The 23,580-nt window shown below is 42.4% G+C and overlaps 1 protein-coding gene across 5 annotated transcripts in view; it reads right to left on the bottom strand.

The window, feature by feature from the left end:
* Positions 1-1,406, bottom strand: part of EBF1 (EBF transcription factor 1) — a 428,098-nt gene extending 426,692 nt beyond the window's left edge. For all 5 annotated transcript variants that reach the window (XM_060765565.2, XM_060765563.2, XM_060765560.2 and 2 more), the window contains exon 1: positions 115-1,406. In XM_060765565.2, the coding sequence (XP_060621548.1) occupies positions 115-251 (137 nt within the window). In that variant the 5' untranslated portion in view covers positions 252-1,406. The remainder of the gene's footprint in view (positions 1-114) is intronic.
* Positions 1,407-23,580: the final 22,174 nt, after the last annotated feature.

Raw genomic sequence — 23,580 nt, 5'->3', positions numbered from 1 at the left:
CTTCCTTCTTCCCTTCCTTCTTCCCTTCCTTCTTCCCTTCCTTCCTTCCTTCCTTTCTTTCCTGCTTCCTTTCTTCCCTTCCTTCCTTCCTCCCTCCCTTGTCGGGGCACGTACCTCTGGGCGGCGGTGTTGGCATCGAGGACGCCGGCGCCCTGCATCCAGGTCCGGACGGCGTTCATGCCGGCGCCACCGAGGGGCTCCTCCTTCATGCTGCTCCCGCTCCGCTGGATGCTTTCCTGAATCCCAAACATGAAGCAAGCCCGAGGCAGAGCCCGCCCGTCGCCTCGGAGAAAAAGGAGGAAAGAGCGGCACTAAACACAACAAAGGAGAAGGAAGAGGAAGAGGAAGAGGAGGGGGGCACGATCGCCAGGGAAGCGTTCTCTCTTTCTTTCTTTTTCCTTGTTTCTCAATTGTTTGTCTTTCGGAACAAAAATCCTCTTCTTTTCTGTCTCTCAAAGCAAATCAGGCGTTGAAGGGGGAGGAGGAGAAGGAACAATCCAAGGGGGAAACAATCACTGCGGACAAGATATAGAGATCTATTTCTATTTCTAGATGGAGATCTGCAACTGCTCTGGCCCGGGGTGGGCGCCGCTCTCCGCTGCCCGGCCAGAGGGGATGCTGCTCAGTGCCGGGCCGGTCCTTGGCTTGGCTTGCCTGCCTTGCCAAAGAAGGAAAGCCTGGTGGTTGTCTGTGCCTTCTGGCTGTCTCTTGGGCCGGCGGGGCCGGCGGAGTCAGTCCGGAGAAAGGAGGCAGGTTAAGAAACAATGGCACCAACTGGAGAGGAAGAAGAGGCGGCGGTGGCGGCGGAGGAGGCGGAGGAGGCTCCGGCTTCTTTGGCGGCGGCGGCGCCCTTGGCGACTCCTACTCCTACCTCAAGTGTCATTTTCCAGTGACAAGAGGAAGAAGAAGAAGAGGAGAGTGGCAAGTTTGCGGCGTCTTCCTCCCGCGTGCGCGCCTCCTCTTCCTCCTCCTCCTCCTCGCTCGTTTTTCGCCTCCAGTCCAGTCCAAGACGGTGCTGCTCCTTCTCTGCTCTTCTCTTCCTGCCCCTCTTCTCTTCTGCTTCCTTTCTTTCCGCCTCTCTTCCCTCCCCAGCGGGGAAAGGTAAGCCGCAGCAAGAGCGAGCAGCCCTCCGCCGAGGAAGGAGGGATGGAGGGAGGGAGGGAGGGATGAGTGGATGGATGAGTGGATGGATGGAGGTCCTCTTGGCTCCGCTCCCTCCCTTCCTCCCCCTTAGCGCCGCCGCCGCCGCCGCTTCGGTCTCCCTCTTGCCCTCCCTCTTCCCCTCCCTCCTTCTCTCTCTCTCTCTCTTTCTCTCTCTCTTCTCCCAACCGGAGTGATTTGCCGCCTTTCCCAGCGGAATCCACTCGGACTCACCCCGCAGCTAAAACATGAGCGCAGCAGCCCCCAATGGGCACGAGGCGGGGGCGGGGTGGGCGGGGCCTAGCGGGGGTCCCGGCACCGCCCCCTCCCTCATTTGCATGGCGTCACAACTCCCTCGGCCACTCGCCTCTCGCCAATCGCCGGCCGGGAACTCCAGGATGCGGGCGGGAGGGGCACGCCCCCTCATTTGCATCTCCCCGCCCCTCTTCCCGCCAGCAGGGAAGCCCGGAGAAAGTTGCGGCTCGAGGCGCAAGAGGAAGCAAGGAAGGAAGGAAAGCGATGGGAGCAGCGGACGAGGAAAGGAGCAGGAAGTGTCAGGGGGTGGCCTGGAAGGGGACTCGGGCAGCGCCTTTGCTGTGGCGGCCTTGCAATCGGGGAAGCGGGGGAGTCCGTTCTGTTGGACCTCCACCAAACAGGGGAAAAGTTTCCCATGTTCTTGCAGCGTTTCAGATTCCGCTAGTTTCCTCACATTGAGATAAATCACCAGAATGCAGGAGGCGGACAAGCGCTCCAAGGTGTTAGAAAGAAAGAAAAATAATGAAATATAGCCCCTCTGTGTCTCTCATTCTCTCCCCTTCCCGTGAAAAACTGACACCTTCCTTTAAGGTCGTTTCCTAGTTTTCAACCCGCCAAAGTCGACGGTCTGGCAGCCACGGTCGGCCCAAAGTTACGTGCTTCCCTTCCTATTTGTGCGCGCTCTCTCGACCAAAGAAAGGGAGACGAAAGAAAGAACGGAGAGAGAGAGAGAGAGAGGTGTCCTCAAGCACTAGATCTGTCCCGTCACAATTCCTCCTGAATGGCGACTTGACCAAAATCAGTGAAGACGCGCCCAGACCATTTCCTCCGCCAGCAAGGCGGCCTTTTCTCTTTCAAAGAATCAAACATGTTTTTGAGAAGAGGAAGCCCCATTCTTGCACCTAAGTCATGCCGTCGTTTCAAAGTAATTTATTTTTTTTTGCAATATACAACCCGACGAGTTCATAAAGGAAGAGGAAGAACGGGGCATGCATCAACCTTGGAAGAAGATGGGGCGCTTCTTTTGAACTCCGGATCCTTCCGAGACGAAGGATCAAATACATTCTGGGGTTGGTTGGATGGTTGGTTTAAAAAATGTAAACACGAAGCCTCTCTCCTCCTCCTCCTCCTCCTCGACCTCTATATCCACGTGGCCTGGAGCAAGCAAAGTTTTGACTTAAAGTATTGCCGAAGGCTTTCTTGATTGGAATCACTGGGTTGGGTTTTCCGGGCTGTATGGCCATGTTCTAGAAGCATTTTCTCCTGGCGTCTCGCCTGCATCTGTGGCAGGCATCCTCAGAGGTTGTGAGGTCACCTCTGAGGATGCCTGCCATAGATGCAGGTGAAACGTCAGGAGAGAATGCTTCTAGAACATGGCCATACAGCACGGAAAACCTACAACAACCCAGAATCGCCTTATGTTTTGCTCCCACCCTGGACACTCCACAGATATATAAACCTCCCTTGCCTTGTTTCCAACAGACCCCTCAACCTCTGAGGATGCTTGCCATAGATGTGGGAGAAACGTCAGGAGAGAATGCTTCTGGAGCATGGCTATACAGCCCGAAAAAACCACAACAACTCAGAATTTCGACTGTCGCGAGGAAGCGCCTCTCTTTTCACTCCACCGAGGACTTTTTCCTGACCCTCTCTTCCCCTCTCCGCCCCATCAGTAGTCGGAGGGCGTCGATAGTTTTAAAAGGGGGTCCCGAGGTCTCAGTGTCTCCCTCTTCCCGGCCGAGCAGGGCCGAGGGAGGGGGAAAGTCGGAGGGGCGTTTGCGAGGCCAGAGAGTCGGTGCGGAGGAAGCCCCGAAGGAAAGATCCTGAAGGGCGAGGGCCATTTCCCTCCAACAGACCCATCGCCTCGCTCTCAGGGCACGCGAGTCGCCCTTCAGGAGCGTTATCCGTGGGCTCGGAAACCCACCTCCCCATCGGGGCTCTGTGCCTCACATCGAAGGCGCGAGTGGGGCTTAGGAAACCAAGCCGGCTTCCCCTTTCTTCGTCGCCATTTAATTTCTTTCATGGCAAAAAAGGGGAAAATGCAATAACGCCATGGAAGGTTCTCAAGTTATTGTTTATTCGTTCAGTCGCTTCCAACTCTTCCTGACCTCACGGACCAGCCCACGCCAGAGATCCCTGTCGGTCGTCACTACCCCCAGCTCCTTCAAGGTCAAGCCAGTCACTTCAAGGATGCCATCCATCCATCTTCCTTTTTCCTTCCATTTTCCCCAGCATCATTGTCTTCTCTAAGCTTTCCTGTCTTCTCATGATGTGGCCAAAGGACTTCAACTTGGCCTCTAATAGCCTTCCCTCCACTGAGGAGCTCAAAGCGAAGATCCTGAATCTCTCCTTCCCTCCAAAACTGCGCCCCACATTTATCTCTTCACCTTCCCTTTTGTCCCTTCCTTCCTTTTTCTTTCCACAGACTCTGGCGAACAAGCAAAGCAACTTCACAACCTCTGAGGATGCCTGCCATAGATGCAGGTGAAACGTCAGGAGAGAATGCTTCTAGAACATGGCCATATATAGCCCGAAAAACCTACAACAACTCAAGCAAAGCAATTTTTAGGCGCAGAAACACGAACAAAGTCGAGCTTTCCATGGGGCGCCTTTAAGAACCTCAGGTTCTCTATCTCTCTGTCTATATATGAAGTTTCTGTACGTCGAGTCTGCTCCACGTCAACAAACCCACACAGTTTTCCCACCACGGAAAAGCAACTCCCTCCCTCCTCTAGATCGGTTTCCAAGTCCCAAAAACGGCGTCGGCCGAGCGGGCGGATTCCTTTCCTTCTCCTTCGCCCTCTCTTCCTCCCTGTCCCACGAAAAAACCCCACTTTCCCCCGACGGAGAGCCACTCCACGGGCAAACCTCCCTTCCTTTCGTGGACAGAGCCGCTGGCACCTCCCGCCCCCAACAGGCACCGGTGTACCTCTTTCAAAAAACCGTCTGCCCTGCATTGAACTTCCCCTTCCTCTTTCTCCCCCCCCCCCTTTGCCCCCTTCCGAGAAACAAAACCAAAAGTACAGACAGACCGACTGAAGGGGAGTCTTAAGATTCAACAGTAGTTAGTCCTCAAAAAGGAAGAAGCAAGGCTTTTTGGGGAAAACAAATGATGGATCGAGGGCTATTTAGTCCTTCCTTCCTTCCTTCCTTCCTTCCTTCCTTCCTTCCTTCCTTCCTTCCTTCCTTCCTTCCTTCCTCCCTCCCTCCCTCCCTCCCTCCCTCTTCCTTCTATCTTTTGTGTGTTGTTTCTGCCTGTTTCTGCCTTAATGTTAGGACAATACTAACAAAGGGTCTTTTCCAAAATCCAGTTGCATCACCGTAAAGATAACCGGAGGGCTAGACAAATAGACACAGACACACCTGCTTGTCTACTGACTTTCCAGGAAGGAAAACATTGAACCATTAGGGGCCCCGCTGAGGGTGCCTGTAAACAGAGGCATGTACTTTAGGAGCAGACAGATTGTGTCTAAACATCTGTATCCTCTTCCATATTCACCTCAAGGCATGGAGAAGTTGCGTAAACTAACAGGTATACATTGCCCAGTCAATATGCTTCATGCTTCCTCAAGACCACAGCAGGCTGATAGATCACGGTTTGTTGTTGTTGTTCATTCATTCAGATCAGTCGCTTCCAACTCTTCCTGACCTCCTGGACCACCCCACGCCAGAGCTCCCGGTCACCACCCCAAGGTCCTTCAAGGTCAATCCAGTCACTTCAAGGATACCATCCATCCATCTTGCCCTTGGTCGGCCCCTCTTCCTTTTTCCTTCCTCTTTCCCCAGCATCATTGTCTTCTAAGCTTTCCTTTCTTCTCACGATGTGGCCAAAGTACTTCATCACAGATGATGTGAAAACATATAAAGGCTTAGTCTTGATTTTGTACAGTTCTGAAACAATATTTCCAGAGATTATCCAGGGTGACTAGCCAAATGCCGTGGACATTATTTAGCCAACACTCATGCAAGTTGTCTAGTTCTAATGAAATCAGTGGTACAATGTCAAAGAAAGTTGTTCAACACAAAGTTGCTGACAATGCAGGAAGGATGGAAAATGTCTCACGCTTCCTGCCTAAGATGCACTGAGTCAATGTTCTTGCTTTCTGCACATTTTCCAGGTCTTCCTGAGCATAAAAACAATTACCTAATCAGACCTCACAACCTCTGAGGATGTCTGCCTTAGATGTGGGTGAAATGTCAGGAGAGAATGCTTCTGAAAATGACCATGTAGCCCAGAAAACTCATAGCAATCCAATCATCTAATCATCCTGCAGAGGTCTAAGGCAATGGTTCCCACTGTGCTTTTATTTCTCTACCATGTTAATTTGCATTTGTTTATTTTATGTTCTGTTATTTCATGTATTTTATTTTTGATGTTATTATTTGCTTGTTTGTATTTTATTTTGCTGTATTATAATTTTGGGTTTGGCTTCATGTTAGCCGCCCCGAGTCCCCTTTGGGGAGATGGTGGCAGAGTATAAATAAAGATTATTATTATTATTATTATTATTATTATTATTATTATTCTCAATTGTTGGCCCTTCAGATATTTTACACCTCAATTCCCAGAAGTCCAAGCTGTCAGGGCAAATGCCAAAGGATTATTGGAGTAAAAGTCCAAAATATCTGGTGAGCCAAATACTGGGAACCACTGATCAAAGAGAGTCAGTGCATAATTTACAGTCTGCTCTTAAATGCAGTGTATTACATGGCTGGTAATGAAAGGCACTCTGCACATGCTTGAAAGGACTTTTTTCTAGGATTGAAATGAGACTGTTTTCAAATGTTCTTTTTACAAAGTTAGTGTCACATATTCTCCAAGTTGGTTTCCCAAATGTTCTTGGGATATCATCCCAGTGTTTTATGTCTATGTTTGACACACCTTTGGCATTTCATATTGGGCAAGTTTTATCCAACAGCATTTGCTAGTCAATATTTGCCTGTGCTAATAGCCAAACCCAAACTCTACAATCACAGTGCTTTTCAAATGCAGAAATTTCCACAGCCACATCTGCCAGGAAATATGCATGTTTGGACACATTGCAGAAGTTTGTGAAGAATGCTCTGCCCAATCCACAAGGGACAGTGCCGGGTCTCCATTGCACACTCTTTGTCCTAGAACACACTCAGCATTCCACTGTGGCGAAAATTTCACTCTTTCAGCTGCGCTTCTTAAGGAGAAAACTGCCCTCCCCATAAACTTAGAAAGCTGCCAAGAAAAGAGATTCAAAACCATAATCATAGCAGCCTTAGTTATGGTGGATAACATGATACAAATGGGAAAACCTGCAATTAGATTGATTGTTAACATATTTGATTGCTTACATATCATGCAATTTTATATAATTTTTGGGACAATATTTCATGGAATACTGTATTTTTCATCAACTGAAGCTGCTTGTCCAATACTGTGCCATGACAGGCAGTGTTTGACAGTTGGCACTACCTACATCCAAAATACTCTAAAATTAAAATAAAATTTAAAAATCAGGGAATACGAACAGGCTTAAAACATTCACATTCTGAATTGGAACATTTATATTTGGAAAGATCATTTTGATTCTGCTTTGAAGCACATGATATTTGTCACTCAAAATCAACGCACACATTTTTTTCATTTGGAATCAAAATTCAAAAATTTGAGGGAAACATCATTGGCTCCAATCTCTTATTTTTTCTTATTTTTCTCTGCATGGATAGGAGTGCCAGCACCCTGCTGGAGCACTGAACAAGAAGGCTTAAGCAGCCTGGATCAACGCTGGATCAAGTGCATTCCCATACATTTAGCTAAGTACACATTACCCTTCCCCTTGTTGGAGCTGCCTCACCCCAGGTCAGTTCCCTCTCCACACATTAATTGTATCACTTCCAGGCTCAGTGTTTCAATCCTGAGATATACTTTACAATTAAAAGCAATTTGCGCTTGTAACAATTGTTTCTTTCCCAGGGCTCTGCACATGCCAGGAGATGGAGCTACAATCAGATAAATGCTGCACTTGGATCAATGCATTAGCTTGTTGGCAGCTTTTGCTCTCCAGGACTGTTCAAGTAGCCAAAGGAATAGTTGCTTGCCTTAATTGCATTAGCTAGTCCGCTGCTGACTGTGCACTGAACCTCACTACCAGATTTGTTGTTGTTATTGTCATTACCATTATCATTAACACCACTATCCATACACATCTGGAAATAACTCTGCATCTAAACTAGACAATGAGAACATTTTACACACAAATTGCATACATAAGCATACATACAAGCAGACCAAGAGAATTTGTTTATATAGCTACATTTCTATCCTCCTCCCCTTTAATGAGCTCAATATGATGTGGATTGCTCTATCTTTTTACTAGACAACAATCCTGTGAGATACTGTGAGGAAGTCAGAAGTTTAAAAAAGGGTCCTATCAGAGTATGCTGCTATAGTGCTATTATTCCAGTTTAATCACCAGAACAACATTCAGTGGAATGCTAGGGCTTATAGTTTAGCAAGGCATAAGAGCTCTCTAGCTGAGAAATCTAAATGTCCTTCTGAAAACCATAAATCCCAGGATTTTATCCTATACAATAGATGGACGGATGGATGGTGTTGTAGATCGGCCACCAGAGGCTGATGGTTTAACTAGTGATTTAGAGAGGGCTGTGAGCTCTCCTGTGGTACAAAGTGATGAGCTCTCAAGTCTGGGAAATGTTGGTTCTCTCTGTGAGAAAACTGGCTTGGAAAATGCAGGGCCTCAAGCACATTAAGGGGAATCAGAAGTAGAAACAGCAGATAAGGAATCGAGTAAAGAGCTGAGTGATCAGGAGGGTTCCCATGGGAATCCTCCTGTACCTACGAAGATCAACAAAAGTCTTCCCAGGATTTTATACTATACAATAAATGGACAGATAGTGTTGTAGATCAGTCATCAGAGGCTGATGGTTAACTGATATTTAAAGAGGATACTGAGTTATCCTGTGGTACAAATTGATGGGCTCTCAAGTCTGGGAAATTCAAGTACAGTAAATGATGGTTCTATCTCTGAGAAAACTGGCTTGGAAAATGCAGGGCCTCAAGCACATTAAGGGGAGTTAGAAGTAGCAACAGCAGGTAAGGAATCAAGTGAAGAGCTGAATGATAAGGAGGGTTCTCATGGCTATGAAGATCAACAAAAGTCTTTGTTTACAAATCAGAGCCAAAAATAGATTGCATCATTCAGAGAGATTACATGGGAAAGTTGTGAAGGAAATTAATGGAAAATGGAATTATTTCATGGGTGTCTATTAAATAACAAGTTGTTTACCTTAATGTCAGTTCAGACAATGCTGCGTTAGAGTGAAAAATTAAGCCCGAGTTCTCTTGTTCCTGGTTCAAGTCAAGCTTTGATTTTGAATTTAATATATCTTGGAAATTGTTTATGTTCCTGTTCATGTACTCCTGTTCCAATTTTACAAATTATACCTTCTTGATTGTGGACTTATGCTGTTTCTGTGATTTCTGGCTGTTCCTGGATTTTGTCACTTCTGGAGCTTTATGAGACATTTGGATTATTGTTTGGTTATCACCTGTTGCTAAAAGTTTTTGGATTTCATATCTTTTTTCTTATTCCTGATTTTTATATGCTTTTACAATAAACTGTTGCGTATATTCCAGGACTCTTGTGTGTAGTCATAGGTGTTTCCAGGCCTGGAGTGCAACAGATGGGTGGGTAGTGGAATAGCAGCACTATAACAGAGTAGTGCACTAGGGGATTGAGTGAGTATCGCAGTTCAGTGAGGACTTGACTTGAATTGATCTCTCAAGTTCTAGTCTATCACTCTGGTTACTAGATCAACCTGCTTTCTTTTTATATCTCTGTTTACTTTGTTCTGCTTTTTCTAAATACCAGTAACTGTACCATGATACTGTTCAGCGCATATAATTTGAAGAGCACAATCTTTGTCAATGTTAATCACTTTTTAAGTCCCATTTTGAGATGACCAAACAATCTTTAGCAGAGGGTATGAATTTGCAATTCTAAAAAAGAGATAATATGGGGTGGGTTGGGTTGGTGGGAGAGGGAATAGGGAAATTCTGAGCTTCATTCATCCTATAACTATTAATCCATTCCAAATATAATGTTTTAAATTGTTTAACTTGGATGTTGGTGTTGTTGTTTTCCATATGGAGCAAGGCAGCTACTAGTGCCATATAAAACACAATTGTGTGTCAGAACAGTTAAAAGTGTAAAATCCATCACCTACATGTTTGGATTTTGAAAGATCGGGACACATTATCATTCACAAGTTTGCAAAAAGACTTTGGACTTTGTTTTAAAAGACTTTTTCATCTTTTCAATAAAACCTATGTTGTCACAAATCTCATATTGAATCAAATCATATTTAGAATTATAGAACTGAAATTAATTTAAACTCATCTCATTAGATTTCCAGTCCACCCTTTGCTCCCCACCAACTCAACATTTTTAGAATACATAAATTACATTTCATAAATGTGTTGATAAATGATATTTTAATTCATGAAAGCAAATATAAGCTAGACTGAAATGTATTCTACAGGCATATGCTTTTACAACAAGGAAGTAAAGAGAAAGAGTATAACCCTCATTGGGCCTCCTCAAATGCAAAGCTGATTGAATTCAGTGGCTGCTAAGGAAATATTTAGAGCAACATAAAACAGAACATATCACAAAATCAAATGGAATAATACAGATCACTAAATGCATAAGCACAAGAGAAAGATGCCGTGCAAAGCAAACATCTCTCAGTCAAGCAATTGAGATGAAATAAGCCACCCATTGTTAGGTAATGATAAATTTATTTGATTGATTTGTATCACACATTTTAACTAAAACTCAGATCAAGATAAGCTTATAATACAATTAAAAGTCAGGTATAAAGCAAGTCTCAATACAAAATACTTACATTTATAAATATTAAAATAAAATTAATCTAGTAACGTTACAATATTAACATGCAAATTAAGTTACAATAGTTAAAATTTAAGTAGTTTAGACATAATCACATTTGCATTTTTAAAAAATTACTGTCTCTTGCTATCCTGAGGGTTAAAACATCATTTGGATTTTGGATTTGGTTACCCTGCCTATCACATCAAAAGGGTACATGAATGTGACATTCAGTGTGTGATAATTCACAACAACAACAACAACAACAACAACAACCCCACCTCCATCTCCCCAAAGGGACCTGGGGCAGCTTACATATGGCGCAATGTGCCTAAAACAACACATAAAATAAAAACACAATACAATACAAGATAAAACCTAGGAACAGACTGGGACCCTGCTTGAGAGTGCTTTCAAGCTAGGTGGGTAACCTTTTATTTAAAATGTTGAGGACCAGATTCCCTCAGAGGAAACATTCATTCAGATGTCAGAGTCCGGAGTTGAAGCTAGAGGTGAAATATTAGAAGCCACTTCTTTCTTTCTTTCACATATCCTATACTGTTTATGGACGTGATGGCCATCTACTTATGGCAGATGTTGACCCATAGTTCCCGTCATACCTGGTCATGGACCTTGCTGACTTGTAATTATGGAAGTTGAAGTCCCAAAACATCTGGGAGATGGCCCCTTTCCCAACACTCTCAATAGCTCTGTCATAGGGCATGGGCATCAACTGAAAGCACTGCATCTGGGTCACAAAAGAGAAAATTAGCAGCTAGCTTACTTACATGACGGTTGGAAGGACATGATAAGTCTTTTATCCAAACTGGGAGGAGGATGAGAGAATGCATAATGTACCCATGAGCATATTATTATACCATATCAGAAGGAGAAGTTATCTTTAATTGTGTTTTAAAGCAGACAATAGCTGGAAAGAAATCGGTTCATGGATGAGGAATGTGTGCTTTTTGAGATGTTGTTTGGCTCCAACACTCATCATTGGTCATCATTACCTATGGCTAGGGATATTGGGAGATGCAGCTCAGGAACATCTGGAGGACTCACCTCTCATTTAGACTCCCGATATATAGTCAAATAAAAGAGAGAATTCTGACCATCTGCACACATCTAGAATAAAGGAATCTTCACATAGAAATAAACTGATTCACAAATTAAAGCCAAAGTTCTATAGTAAATGAATTGCCTATTCATATCTTAACCAATAATTGCTAGGATTGAATTGAATTTTTCTCCGTCATGATAGAGGCAAACTTATTACTTGGGAATAAACTCCACATGAATATAATGGCACTTACATATTGAATAAAACATATAAGATTAGGCTGCCCAGTTAACCTGCTTTAATTTAATGTTTGCTTTAGGATGTTAGCAACTGAAACAGTTTACAGCAACACTGGGTGTGACATACGCCCAGCTGGCTGTTGCCCACAATGATAATGACATACGTCAGGGTGACAGCGCAATCAAGGGAAGGAGAAGGGAGAGGAGGAGGATTTCTGGCCAGCATCACTTTAGCTCCCTGAGACTACAACGGCAAGGAGAACAAGAGGAGATGGTAAATTTGGCCATCCAGTAGTGCGGAACATGGTTCGGTGCAACTGGAGGAAGTTAGGGCCTGCAGCGGCTGGGCAATGCCTGTCTGATCTATCCCAGATCCAGTCCAGAATATGCCATGTTGGACCAGCTCCAGAATAATGGGAGGAAGAAGAAATCAGTGTCTCTCTATCCCAATGCAGATTGCATAATACTGAAAGCCAGCATGAAACAACCCCCCCACCCCACCCCAACCCAACCAGGAAACACTCCCTGTCTCTAGCAGCAAAAATGTAATAATAACAAATTAAATGTCCTAACCTTTTGCTGCTTTACTTGGCATTCAAAATAAACTGCCTCACTTTGCCTGATGGTAGGGAGAACCATAAATGACATTGTATTTCAATACAGCTATAAAAATCATGTTCAGAAAGCCAGGGTTAGAGGACTTTCTCCTAAGAACTTAGTGGAATCATATAGAATCATTGAGTTGGAAGAGGCCTTGTGGCCCATCCAATCCAACCTCCTGCCAAGAAGCAGGAAAATTACATTCAAAGCAACAACCCCCCCCCCCCCACACACACACACACGGTCATCCAGCCTCTCCTTAAAATTCCCCAAAGAAGGAGCCTCCACCACACTCTGAAGCAGAGAGTTCCGCTGATGAACAGCCCTCACAGTCAGGAAGTTCTTCTTAATGTTCAGGTGGAATCTCCTTTCCTGTAGTTTGAAGCCATTGTTCTGCGTCCTAATATCCTCAGCTCCAGAAAATAAGCTTGCTCCCTCCTTCCTATGACTTCCTCTTACATATTTATTCATGGCCCTCATCACCAAATCACTTCTCTTCTCAGCCTTTTTTTCTTCAGGCTAAACATGCCCAGTTCTTTAAGCTGTTCCTTATAGGAATTGTTTTCCAGACCTTGATCATTTTAGTCGTCCTCCTTTGGACACATTCCAGCTTGTCAACATCTCCCTTCAATTGCAGTGCTCAGAATTGGACACAGTATTCCAGGTGTGGTCTGACCAAGGCAGAATAGAGGGGCAGCATGACTACTCTGGATCTAGACACTAGACTCCTGTTTATGCAGGCCAAAATCCCAGGTTTTTTTTTTTGCTGCCGCATGACATTGTTGGCTCATGTTTAACTTTTTGTCCACAAGGACTCCAAGATCTTTTTCACACATACTGCTCTCCAGCCAGGCATCCCCCATTCTGTATCTTTGCATGTTATTTTTTTTCTGTTTAAGTGGAGTATCTTGCATTTGTCCCTGTTGAACTTCATTTTGTTAGTTTTGGTCCATCTCTGTAATCTGTTAAGATCATACCTTTGTATTTCATTTGTTTTATAGACACACACATGGATACTCACTCAGATTTCAATGGGGAAAATAAGCCAGTTTGCTTGAAATCCAGGGCAAGAGTAAATTACACTGACAACTTTTGTATGGGATGAGAAGACAACTGGAATTCTTCTGTATCCCATTCATTTCTGAGTTGTTTTGACTAAATCATAAATTATTTATGGCATGAGATTAAATTAAAAACAACTTTAGATATAGCTAATTCACTCCCATAACTCATTGCTGTTACACCATTTTTATTTTGCTCTTGCTTTATTGCTTTTGCTTTTCATTGTAGTTTCCTTTTGGTGATGAGAATTGACTTTAAAAAGTAACAGAGTTGCCTAATTACCTCTCACAATCCTACAAAGCATCTTGTTGTCATAATGAGAGAAAAAGTAAAATTTGTGCCCCCCCCCCCCCCCTTTCATGGAAGCAAAAGGCTTTGGGTATTTTGCAAAATAGCATAACAGAAGGATAATCATTCTGTCAATTAATGTAATGGCTGTTACTGTTATCATATATAAAATACTCTGTATTAGTTAGATAATAAAAATAACAAAAATGCCACTCATTACATTACTGTGCAAAACAATTGCCTTTGCACCCTTGCTAACCTGACTAGTCTCCTTTTCTCCAGATAGCTAGTAATATTGATCCTTGTATAACACATTACTTCCAAGCTCTGAGGTAGATGATGGACAGTGGAGGAAGCGCATACAGTTCCCCTTTGTGCTCAGAGATTCCAAAAGTATCACATCAATGCTTTCGGCAGCGGTCTGCTTATAATCGAATACAGCATACACTGGGCTTATGCCCCACAGCCTTAAGCAAAGACTTTCGAAACGCTCCTTCCCCTCATTTAGAAAGAAGAACAGGGACATTGTTCTCTCACTCTGTTTTATATAGAGTTCACACAGAGCATAAATCCTGAGGAAAGAGACAGAGCCCCCTGCAAACAGTGACCTGTTTTCCTACTGTCCCATGGATCCAACCAAGAGAGCCATTATCTGTACACATACACACATAGTCTGAAAACAAACCTTCACGGTGCTCAAAGTCATAGAAGACCAAAAGTGGAGTTTGTGATTGATGACTTCACTCACCTGATGCTATTTTGAAAGATAAGCATAAGCAAATTACATTCTATTTGACCCACTGAATTTTGTGAATAGAAACAGTGCCTTTTTATCGAAATAACCAATGTAACAACTTGTTTATTTATCCTGCTCACATTGTGCACCCCTCTATTGCTTTTTTCTGATTCAGCTGTAGCTTCAAGCCGATACCACGTTTTCTGATCACTCTACCTCTGCCAACTTTCAGAGTTGACAATGTTAAAATTTGTCTTTCTCCTTTACATTATTCCAGTTCTGCATACATCTAGACATTTAACAAAACATTTTCCAAAGTAAATACTTGGTTTTATATATTTTCCTTGTAAAATAGCATTTAAATCTCAATTTTATCTCAATTCAAACGTTTAAATACATTTTTTCTATGAGAATTGAAGCTGAGCCTATTTTATAGCATTTAAATTATCTTGATGTGAAATATGCTTCATGTCTGAATGTTGTTGCATAGATCTGAGCTGTGCTCTGCAAGCCTAAATACTGTTTCATAGAATTAAGTTGTCCTTTGCAGTATAGCATGATAGGGTAAAGGTAAAGGTTTCCCCTTGACATTTGACATTTAGCTTAGAAATGGTGCTCATCTCCATTTCTAAGCCAAAGAGCCGGCAATGTCCATAGGCGCCTCCAAGGTCATGTGGCTGGCATGATTGCATGGAGCTCCGTTACCTTCCTGCTGTAGAGGTACCTATTGATCTTCTCACATTTGCATGTTTTTGAAGTGCCAGGTTGGCAGAAGCTGGGGCTAACCACAGGAGCTCACCCTGCTCCCCGGATTAGAACTTCTGACCTTTCAGTCAGCAAGTTCAGCAGCTCAGAGGTTTAACCCACTGCACTACCGCATGATACACCTAGGTAAATACCTGTCCTTGCCTTACTTTTGCCTTGCTTCATGCTCATAGTCTGATTAATTGCTCTGTAAGACCTTTCTTGATTTGGAATTGGGTCCCTGGGCTGAAAAAAGTCTCCACCTTTAACTTTATATTCTCGTACTACTTTCACTTTATGCAAATTCTTCCTTAAAGTAAGTAGTGAAAATGAGAAGATTTCTCCTATTCTGCTAAAAAGAAAGATTTCTTATGAGCCAGATGGAACCCTCTCTTAGTAGAACATCACATTTTGGTGTGTGTGGCCAGGTTCCTTTCTGACTCCAGTTTCTGTATGATCAAATCATTCAAAATGTCAATGAAATACTTTGTGTGGCTGCTAGATAGTTTTTAAGTTCTGGAGTTCCAATGTATAAGTTTTTTAATGTGTTCCTTTTGCTGGGTGGTTTACTGAGAAGTTTAGGGAGGTTAGTACAGGAGGAACAGGAAGGGAGAGTAGTTGAGTATATAGAAAAGGAAGTGTGTCCCATACTCTGCCCACTGGTGCAGACAGGATGCAGTGAAACATTAAAACATGTAACAAAGAAAAAATGAGTGGGTGCTAAACTATAGTTTCACAATCAACAATAGAATGCAAATTCAGAAAGAATCTTGGTGTGTTGTTTTATGAGTGCTCTGTTGTATTTTTACAGTGGTGAATACAGGGAATGTACAACTCCTCTGTTGTGACAGCTCCACTGGCTGCCAATACGTTTCTGAGCGCAATTCAAAGTGCTGGTTTTGACCTACAAAGCCCTATATGACTTCAGTCCAGATTATCTGAAGGACCGTGTCTTTTTCTATGAACCTGGGAGACATCTATGATCTACTGGGGAGGGCCTTTTCTTGGTCCCACCACCTGCTCAAGCACACTTGGTGGGAACATGGGAGAGGGCCTTTTTGGTGGCTGCTCCCAGGCTGTGGAATTCCCACCCAAGGGAGACCAGGATGGATCATCCTTGCTGGCCTTCTGCAAGCAGTTCAAGACCTTATCCTGCCAATAGGCATTTGGGGAAGGATAAGGGGCAGGCTGCTGGAGAGGTTGGTTGGGATCGGGGGGGGGGGGGGGGATATAAGTGCTAAAAGCCATTTGAGTTTATTTACTGTATTTTAATTCTGTTTTTACCACATTGCTACTATTTAATTGTTTTTTAACTTTTGTATTGCACTTTTTAAACTTGTCTAGATTGTTAGCTGCCTTGAGTCCCTACAGGGAGAAAGCTGGGGTCTTATTATTACTATTCTTATTATTTTAAGTTATAATTTAAACCATGATATGATTTGCATACAGCTTAATGATTAAAGGCAATATTGTAAATTTAGGTGCATTAGGATGCAATCACAGGGTCACTAGAAAAGCCTCCTCAGAAGTCACAGGAAAGGGGAGAACTTCTTAGTGAGCAAGATCTATCCAGAGAAAGAAAGCTCTATTGTGGATGTTCTCCACTGACTAATAATGGAAAGCTCTGACAATACAGCCTTTCCATTGTTGCAATAGGATGGGAAATCCAAAATTTCTTTGCCCCCTGCATACCTTCTAGCCTAGCTGGTGCAAATATGCTGGGCTTTGGAAGTCTCTGCTTCTCCACCATGAACTCACCTATCACAAATCCACTCTGGCTAGTTGTAATATCCTTATACTTACCTGGAGTTAAGTGCCTTTGGACAAAATTGGGTTTACTTTTGCTTAAACACGCAGAGTGCTGCACTATGAAACTTCCCAGAACTATGTTTCACCACTTTGAAAAGTTGAAAAACTTGGTGGGTTGCTAAATTTAAATTTTCACATTTGAAGAAGAGGTGTGAGTCAAGATGTTTGGTACAGGAATGCACACAAATCCTATTCATCATACATCTTCAAGTTTTCTTGATGCCAGCATATGACAGATTGTTCATTCATTCATGTTTCATGCAATCAGGAACACCACAAGGCTTGTTGCAATGGCACCTATAAGAAACAAAGAGAAACATTTCATACTTTGTCTTTAATTTTTTAATAAAACATTCACCATTGTTGCTGAAGTCATTGCAGTTCTTCCCTGAGGGTAGCATGAGGCACAGAGTTGTATCTGTTTTGGCTTTCAGGGAAGTAGGCAATGCTGCCTCTTTGACAAACTCCCTCCCAGGAGGACAAGTTCCAGATTGTAAACTTTATTCTGATAGTATACTTTAATCATCTTCCCAAGTGGGCCTGTTCATGTACAAGGAGAAATTACAATTATTTATAGGTTCCTATCAAGATTTAGAGAAGTTGTTTATGGGATTACAACTCCTAATATCTCCCAGCAAACATGTAGTCCAAGCCAGTTACAGTACCTACTGACTTAGGAAAACATTTTATTCGGTTGATGAGAATTGTTTCTCAGCAGAGCTGAATGTGATTGCACTCTTAATTGTACAATTTAATCCTTCAGATTGGTAAAGATGAGAATTCATTTGGTTCTCTAAGGGCCCTTACACATTACACAGTTATAGCACTATACTTCTGTTGTAACTGCTATGGCAACATTCTGTGGATCCTGAGATTTTACTCAAGAGGAGTCCTCTAGCTGAGAATTTAAACCCTCTTCATACTGAAGGCACATGTCTTCTTTCAATGATGGATACAACTCTCATTCTCAATCAGTAGTCCCAAGAACCCATGGTCCATGGCCTCATCATTACTACACCATTGCAACGAGAGTGACTGGTCTTGTGAAACCCTCTTATAGTGCAAGGCAATGGGGATGTCGGAAAGGGAGAGGCTACCCATGAAAGGCCTGACAACAAGCCTCCTGTCTGCTGCTTCTCCTCCTCCTCCCTTCCCCTGAGTGGAGCCATTCCATGTGGTGCCTGGAAGCGGGGGAGCCTCAGTGTCTTCATTTTTAGACCTGTTCCTGGGGCTATTAGGGGTGCTGATTCAGAAAATTGCATTGGACAGTGGGTTATCTGAGTCCACAATGCCATATATTCCAGTTCAAATCAGTTGATGTGGGATTTTATTCAGCTGTCTGGAATGGGCCTAAATCAACCAAAGTTGGCCACTTCTGTTTTAAAATAGTTTTATTAGTTTTATAAATACAAAGATAAAATCACAAACCAAATAGACAGACAAACGAACCATCAAACAGATAAACAAATACATTTACAATAGTGACAGTCACTATAATAGACCTCCCCCTCTCTCTAACATGGTATTTAGAATTACCTTTTCGTTAACATTTCTGGTATATTCCTTTTTCCATTTCCCCTTAATAGCTTTGGGATTTTCCCAGTTCTTTTCCCTTTTCATTTCTCTTCTATGCTCTTCATATATGTGTCCATATCTCTTTATTTCTTCTCGCCGCCCTTCTGTTCGCTTTTTCTCTTTACGCACTATTTCTTCTACTTTCTCTCATTCATTTGTTACTTATTAGATCTTTTATCTTTCTTAGTTCCTTTTATATACTTTATTATTCTCGCTTATTATCTATCTTATACTTCTTATTATTAGGTATTATCATATTAAGATCATTCCCTAAGCCACTCTTTAACGGGATTCCAGTTTGTTGCTTTAACCGGTGTGTTTCGTGTTGCTGCTACTATAAATGTTAAATGACCCATGTTCATAATATCCATTATTTTCTCTATCCATTCTTCTTCTGTTGGTATGGTCTTTTGTCTCCAAACCTTAGCTAGTAGGATGCGGGCTGCTGTTATTAAGTAGATAAATACTTTATCAGTCTCTCTCTCCCACTTAATATCGGTTAGGCCAAGCAGGTAATACTCCGGTTTTAAGGGGATTTTCCTCTTGAGAATTTTCTGGCATATTTCCTGTATTACTTTCCAAAAGGTTTTCACCTTTCTGCAGGACCACCACATGTGTTGGAAGGTTCCCTCCTCATCTCCACATTTCCAGCATTTATTACACAATTTTTTTGAAAATGTAGCTAGCTTACATGGTGTTAGGTACCATTGGTGGGTCATTTTTATCCAATGTTCTTTGATATCATATGAGTAGGAGTAGTTGGTTTTCTTGTTCCAAATTATGTTCCACTCCTCCAGTGAGATGGATCTACCTATGATTTTAGCCCACTTTATCATGTATTCTTTTATGTGTTCTTCTTCTGTTGACCATTCTAGCAGTAGTTTATAAGCTTTAGTAATGTATTTTTTTGCGTTGTCCCACAATCTATCCAAAGCCGTTGTTTTTTTCCATGAATCCTGCTTGACTGTCTTTTTAAAAGTATTTTTCAGTTGCCAATGTTGTAACCACGTAATATTACCAAATTGGGTTTTCTGTAGTAATTTACCAATCTTGGTATTATGCCATCTGAGGTTGTTGTCACAGGTGGCATAATACCAAAAGCAGGATCAGTCCATCAAAAACTACATAGCTCCCTGAGGTGAAGAATGACTAGCTAGATAGGGCCTGTCAAGAGGATGTATAATTTGAGATCTATTTTGGTTTAGGATACCTTCCCTGGCATTGTCTCATGAATTTATAACAATTTCACAGAAAGGGAAATATCTCCCACTAATCAAAGCGAGGTAAATGTTCTCATATCTCCCCCCCCCCCCCCCCGATCTCCCCCTTCTCGGCTCCAAGTTTCTTAACACAGGAAATCATGGAAAAAATAAATCCACATTCTTCACACCTAGAGATGTGTACATGTTCAGAAGTCAGTCTCCCTCTTGTGGAGTAACATTGTTTTATGGGAAACATCTGTTCCTAGACTGAGCATAATCCAATCCAAATTAAGCACTTGAAGGTTGTGGTGAGTGTTGGAAGCTTCCACATCCATGGTTTGGAAAACCTGATCATGGTTTTAATCTATTTTTTAAAGGAATTATTGAAAGTTTAGATTCCTAACCTTCAAATGAGTTAAGCACTTTGAATGCAACTTTGAAAGTGTGAATTAATACACAGATGGGACTCAAACACCACTGCTTTCAGGCCCCAATGATACCTACAGAAGAGAGAAAAGCACATGCTGAAGACTTTGGAGGTGACATTAAGTACATTCTGGCATTTCATACCCACATTTTCTGTGTAAATGACCACAACAATGAGGCAGACAGAGCAGATGCAGTTGCAATTGTGAAGGGAAAAGATTAAGCATTTTTTTCCTTTTGTGATCCCTACAAACACACAAGAGGAGGGGGAGAGAAGGAAATACCTGTCCAACACCTGGTCTTTGCATTGAAAAGAAGGGCGAGGGGAGAGTTGAGCTCCACTTTCCCAGTGCCATAATCCTTATTGTTTCCTTTTCCTGCTTCCATGGTATTTAAGATACATTAATATTCATACACATTAAATAAAACATACTTATTTAAAATGATAACTTTATGTGATTTCAAGACACAGCTATTGTGTTGAAATCACTTTATTTACTGAAGTAAATAGGACTTGGATAGAACAACCTCAGAGAGATAATGTGGTGTAGTGGTTTGACCGTTGGAATATGACTCTGGAGAACAGCTTTTGATTTCCCGCTCGACCACGGAAACCTACAGGATGACCTTGAGTTAGTTACACACTCTCAGCCCCAGAAAACCCCAAGATAGGTGTGATTTAGAATTGCCATACATTTAAAATTACTTGAAGGCACACAACAACCACCACCTGCTGGTGAGTAGGAAGGAGATCCAAGATGGAGGAGTTGAAATGTTCAGAGTTCTGTTGCATTCATGCCAGGAACACATAAAGAAAGGAGGGAGCAATAATAACACATCACTCCTTTTAACTATTTCTTGGGGACGGGGTGGGGGGTGGGTCTGTTTCATGTTTTTTCCACTATTCACTTTGCATTCATGGTGAGCTCTCTGATTAGGCAGAAGGAAGCAAGTGTCTCAGAGGCAGACGCTGAAGAGGGAAGCAGTTTTCCTGTGGCAATCCATCTAAACCCCAATCTCCTCTCTATTGCTACAGAGCCTATCTTTAGTGGTTCAGCCTGCATTTGTTCCATTGCCTGAGGTTTCAGTGATTAATGAACAAGACCCTGCAGACCCACAGGGGTCTGGAAATGGGGATTTTGGACAGGAGAGTGTTGTTAGCCATGATGAAGCTGAGGATTCTGGGATGGTCAGACCTGCATTAGATGTGTCAGACAGAGAAAGAGGCTGACAGGCTTGTGTTAGTTTTCCCAAGGGAGTCAAGGTTGGAATGTAAAAAGCATGTTTCAATTGGGGATCCATGGGAGGTTGCCTCTTTAGACAGAAGGGGTCAGATTTGTCAACAGAGACATCTGGCTAGGGAGAGACACCACTCTCAAAGATTAATTGACAAGAGGGTTCCTCCCAAATCTTCTCAAGGAAAAGGGCATGGGTTTTTGACTATATATGAGGGCAACTGAGGTTGTGTCTTCAGAGGAACCAATGTTTGGTTTAGACAGCAATTCCTTTCTTGTGTTCAAGTTTCTTGTGCCTTGAATTTACATTCATGTTGATATTCCTGTAACTTTTCATGCCTTAGAGTTCATGGTCAAGTTTTGTTCCTGTATTTTCATGTGTCTTGGTTTTGCTATCCTGGATTATTTCGAATCACAGACTCTTGTTATCTTTGGATCTTGTCATGGTATTGGGCATTCCTGTTTCCTGAACTTGGTGTTTGGATTCTTGTTTTTTCATGTTTAAGTGACTCTTATTATGGACAATACTCAATACTTATTTTGATCATTTTTTATCCTTTTGCTGAAGCTATTTTTATTATTCACTAAACTGCTTGGCTTATACTGAACTCTGGTGTGTGACATTGGTTCAGAGGTGCCTTCCCAGTCCTGGTGTGCGACACTATCCCATATCCATTGAAACCAGTCTGCTTGAAGCAGCAGAGTGCAATCACCACTGTCACTTTAGGTAACAAAACATTTTGGGGCAGCTCTCATTGCCCTGCTGGCTTCCTACAATTCCACCTGAGCCCAAGAATATGTTGGAAGTATGAGAAGCTATATAGAAGGAGGCCCCGCTGTGCAGCAGGTTAAACCGCTGAGCTGTTAAACTTGCTGACTGAAAGGTCAATGTTTCGAATCTGGGGAGTGGGGTGAGCTCCTGCTGTTAGCCCCAGCTTCTGCCAACATAGCAGTTCAAAAACATGCAAATGTGAGTAGATCAATAGGTACCGCTTTGACAGGTAGATAATGGTGCTCCATGCAGTCATGCCAGCCATGTGACCTTGGAGGTGTCTACAGACAATGCCAGCTCTTCAGCTTAGAAATGGAGATGAGCACCACCCCCCAGAGTCGAACACGACTAGACTTCATGTCAAGGGGAAACCTTTACTTTACTTTCACTTCTGAGAAGCTATAGCTCAGGGTCCCTTTGGGTCCTGTTGAATTTCACTTCTCAACAGTTTTCCTAGCATAGTCAGTGGTTACAAATGCTAGGTGTTGTAGTAAAATATCTTGAGGGCCACCTATGTCTCAGTCCTGCAATAGATTCCACTACAGATTCTTTTCCTCTCCAGTCTACATGAAAAATGTCCATGGAATCCCTCGAAAGATAAGAGGAAGAGCTGATGAAATTTGCATTCAGTTCCACATTTCAACAAATCAGTTTATATCTATGAAAACTCATGTAATGAAAAAACAAATTGGTATTAGAGGTGTTACATCATTTCTTCACCCACTGCATTTCTCCTTTTTAGTTGACATTTCTTTGTGACATTGGATTTCTCCTTCAATCTCTTTTTCCTAAGAGGTAGAGATTTCAAATTATGCTGTGATTCCTAGAAAGCCTTTCCATATACCATATGAGTGCCGTCTAAATGGCTTGATTTTGGTTGAACGATCCATACTTTTCAACAAACTTTAGTAAAATAAACTGCAAATTTCCAACTTCCATTTGCAAAAGGTTCCCTTTTTTGTTACAGCTATCTATCAATATCTGTCTTGGGCCCATCTTTATACCAACGAAAGCAAGGGAAAGCCTGATTTCAAAATGAACAGATATATACAAAATCCTCACCAGGTAGTTTGTATCAAACCAATGAAAATAAAATCAAGAGATGATGTGGTAGTTGTAGCCTAGTCATTAGAACAACTGCTAATAGGATTAACAGAAAAGAGTCATCAATCAAATAATAAAAGTAAAAACGATTCAGATAAGTTGGCAAAAAAGTGCGCTTTCTCCCAGTTTCTCCCATAGATTCCACCATCCATAGCTTGAAAAATTATATATAAAAAACAAGAAGCAGATCTTGATTTTACCGTTTAATATAAGGGACACTATTTTACTATGCAATGTCTAAGATGAGACTTGAGCATCAATGAATCCTGGAAGCAAACCCCAACAGATACCCAGGACCCACTGTACATGCATCCAAACTTACACATACATGTGTATACAGATATTCAACACAATAAGCCAAAATTCTACTGTTTCAATCTTTACTATGTTGATCTTCATTTTACAGATCCTATTCTTAACAAAAATCCTCTGGATTATAACAAAG

Source organism: Anolis sagrei, chromosome 2 (genome assembly GCF_037176765.1).
Source record: "Anolis sagrei isolate rAnoSag1 chromosome 2, rAnoSag1.mat, whole genome shotgun sequence".
Lineage (NCBI taxonomy): Eukaryota > Metazoa > Chordata > Lepidosauria > Squamata > Dactyloidae > Anolis > Anolis sagrei.
This window is presented reverse-complemented; position numbering and strand designations above follow the sequence as displayed.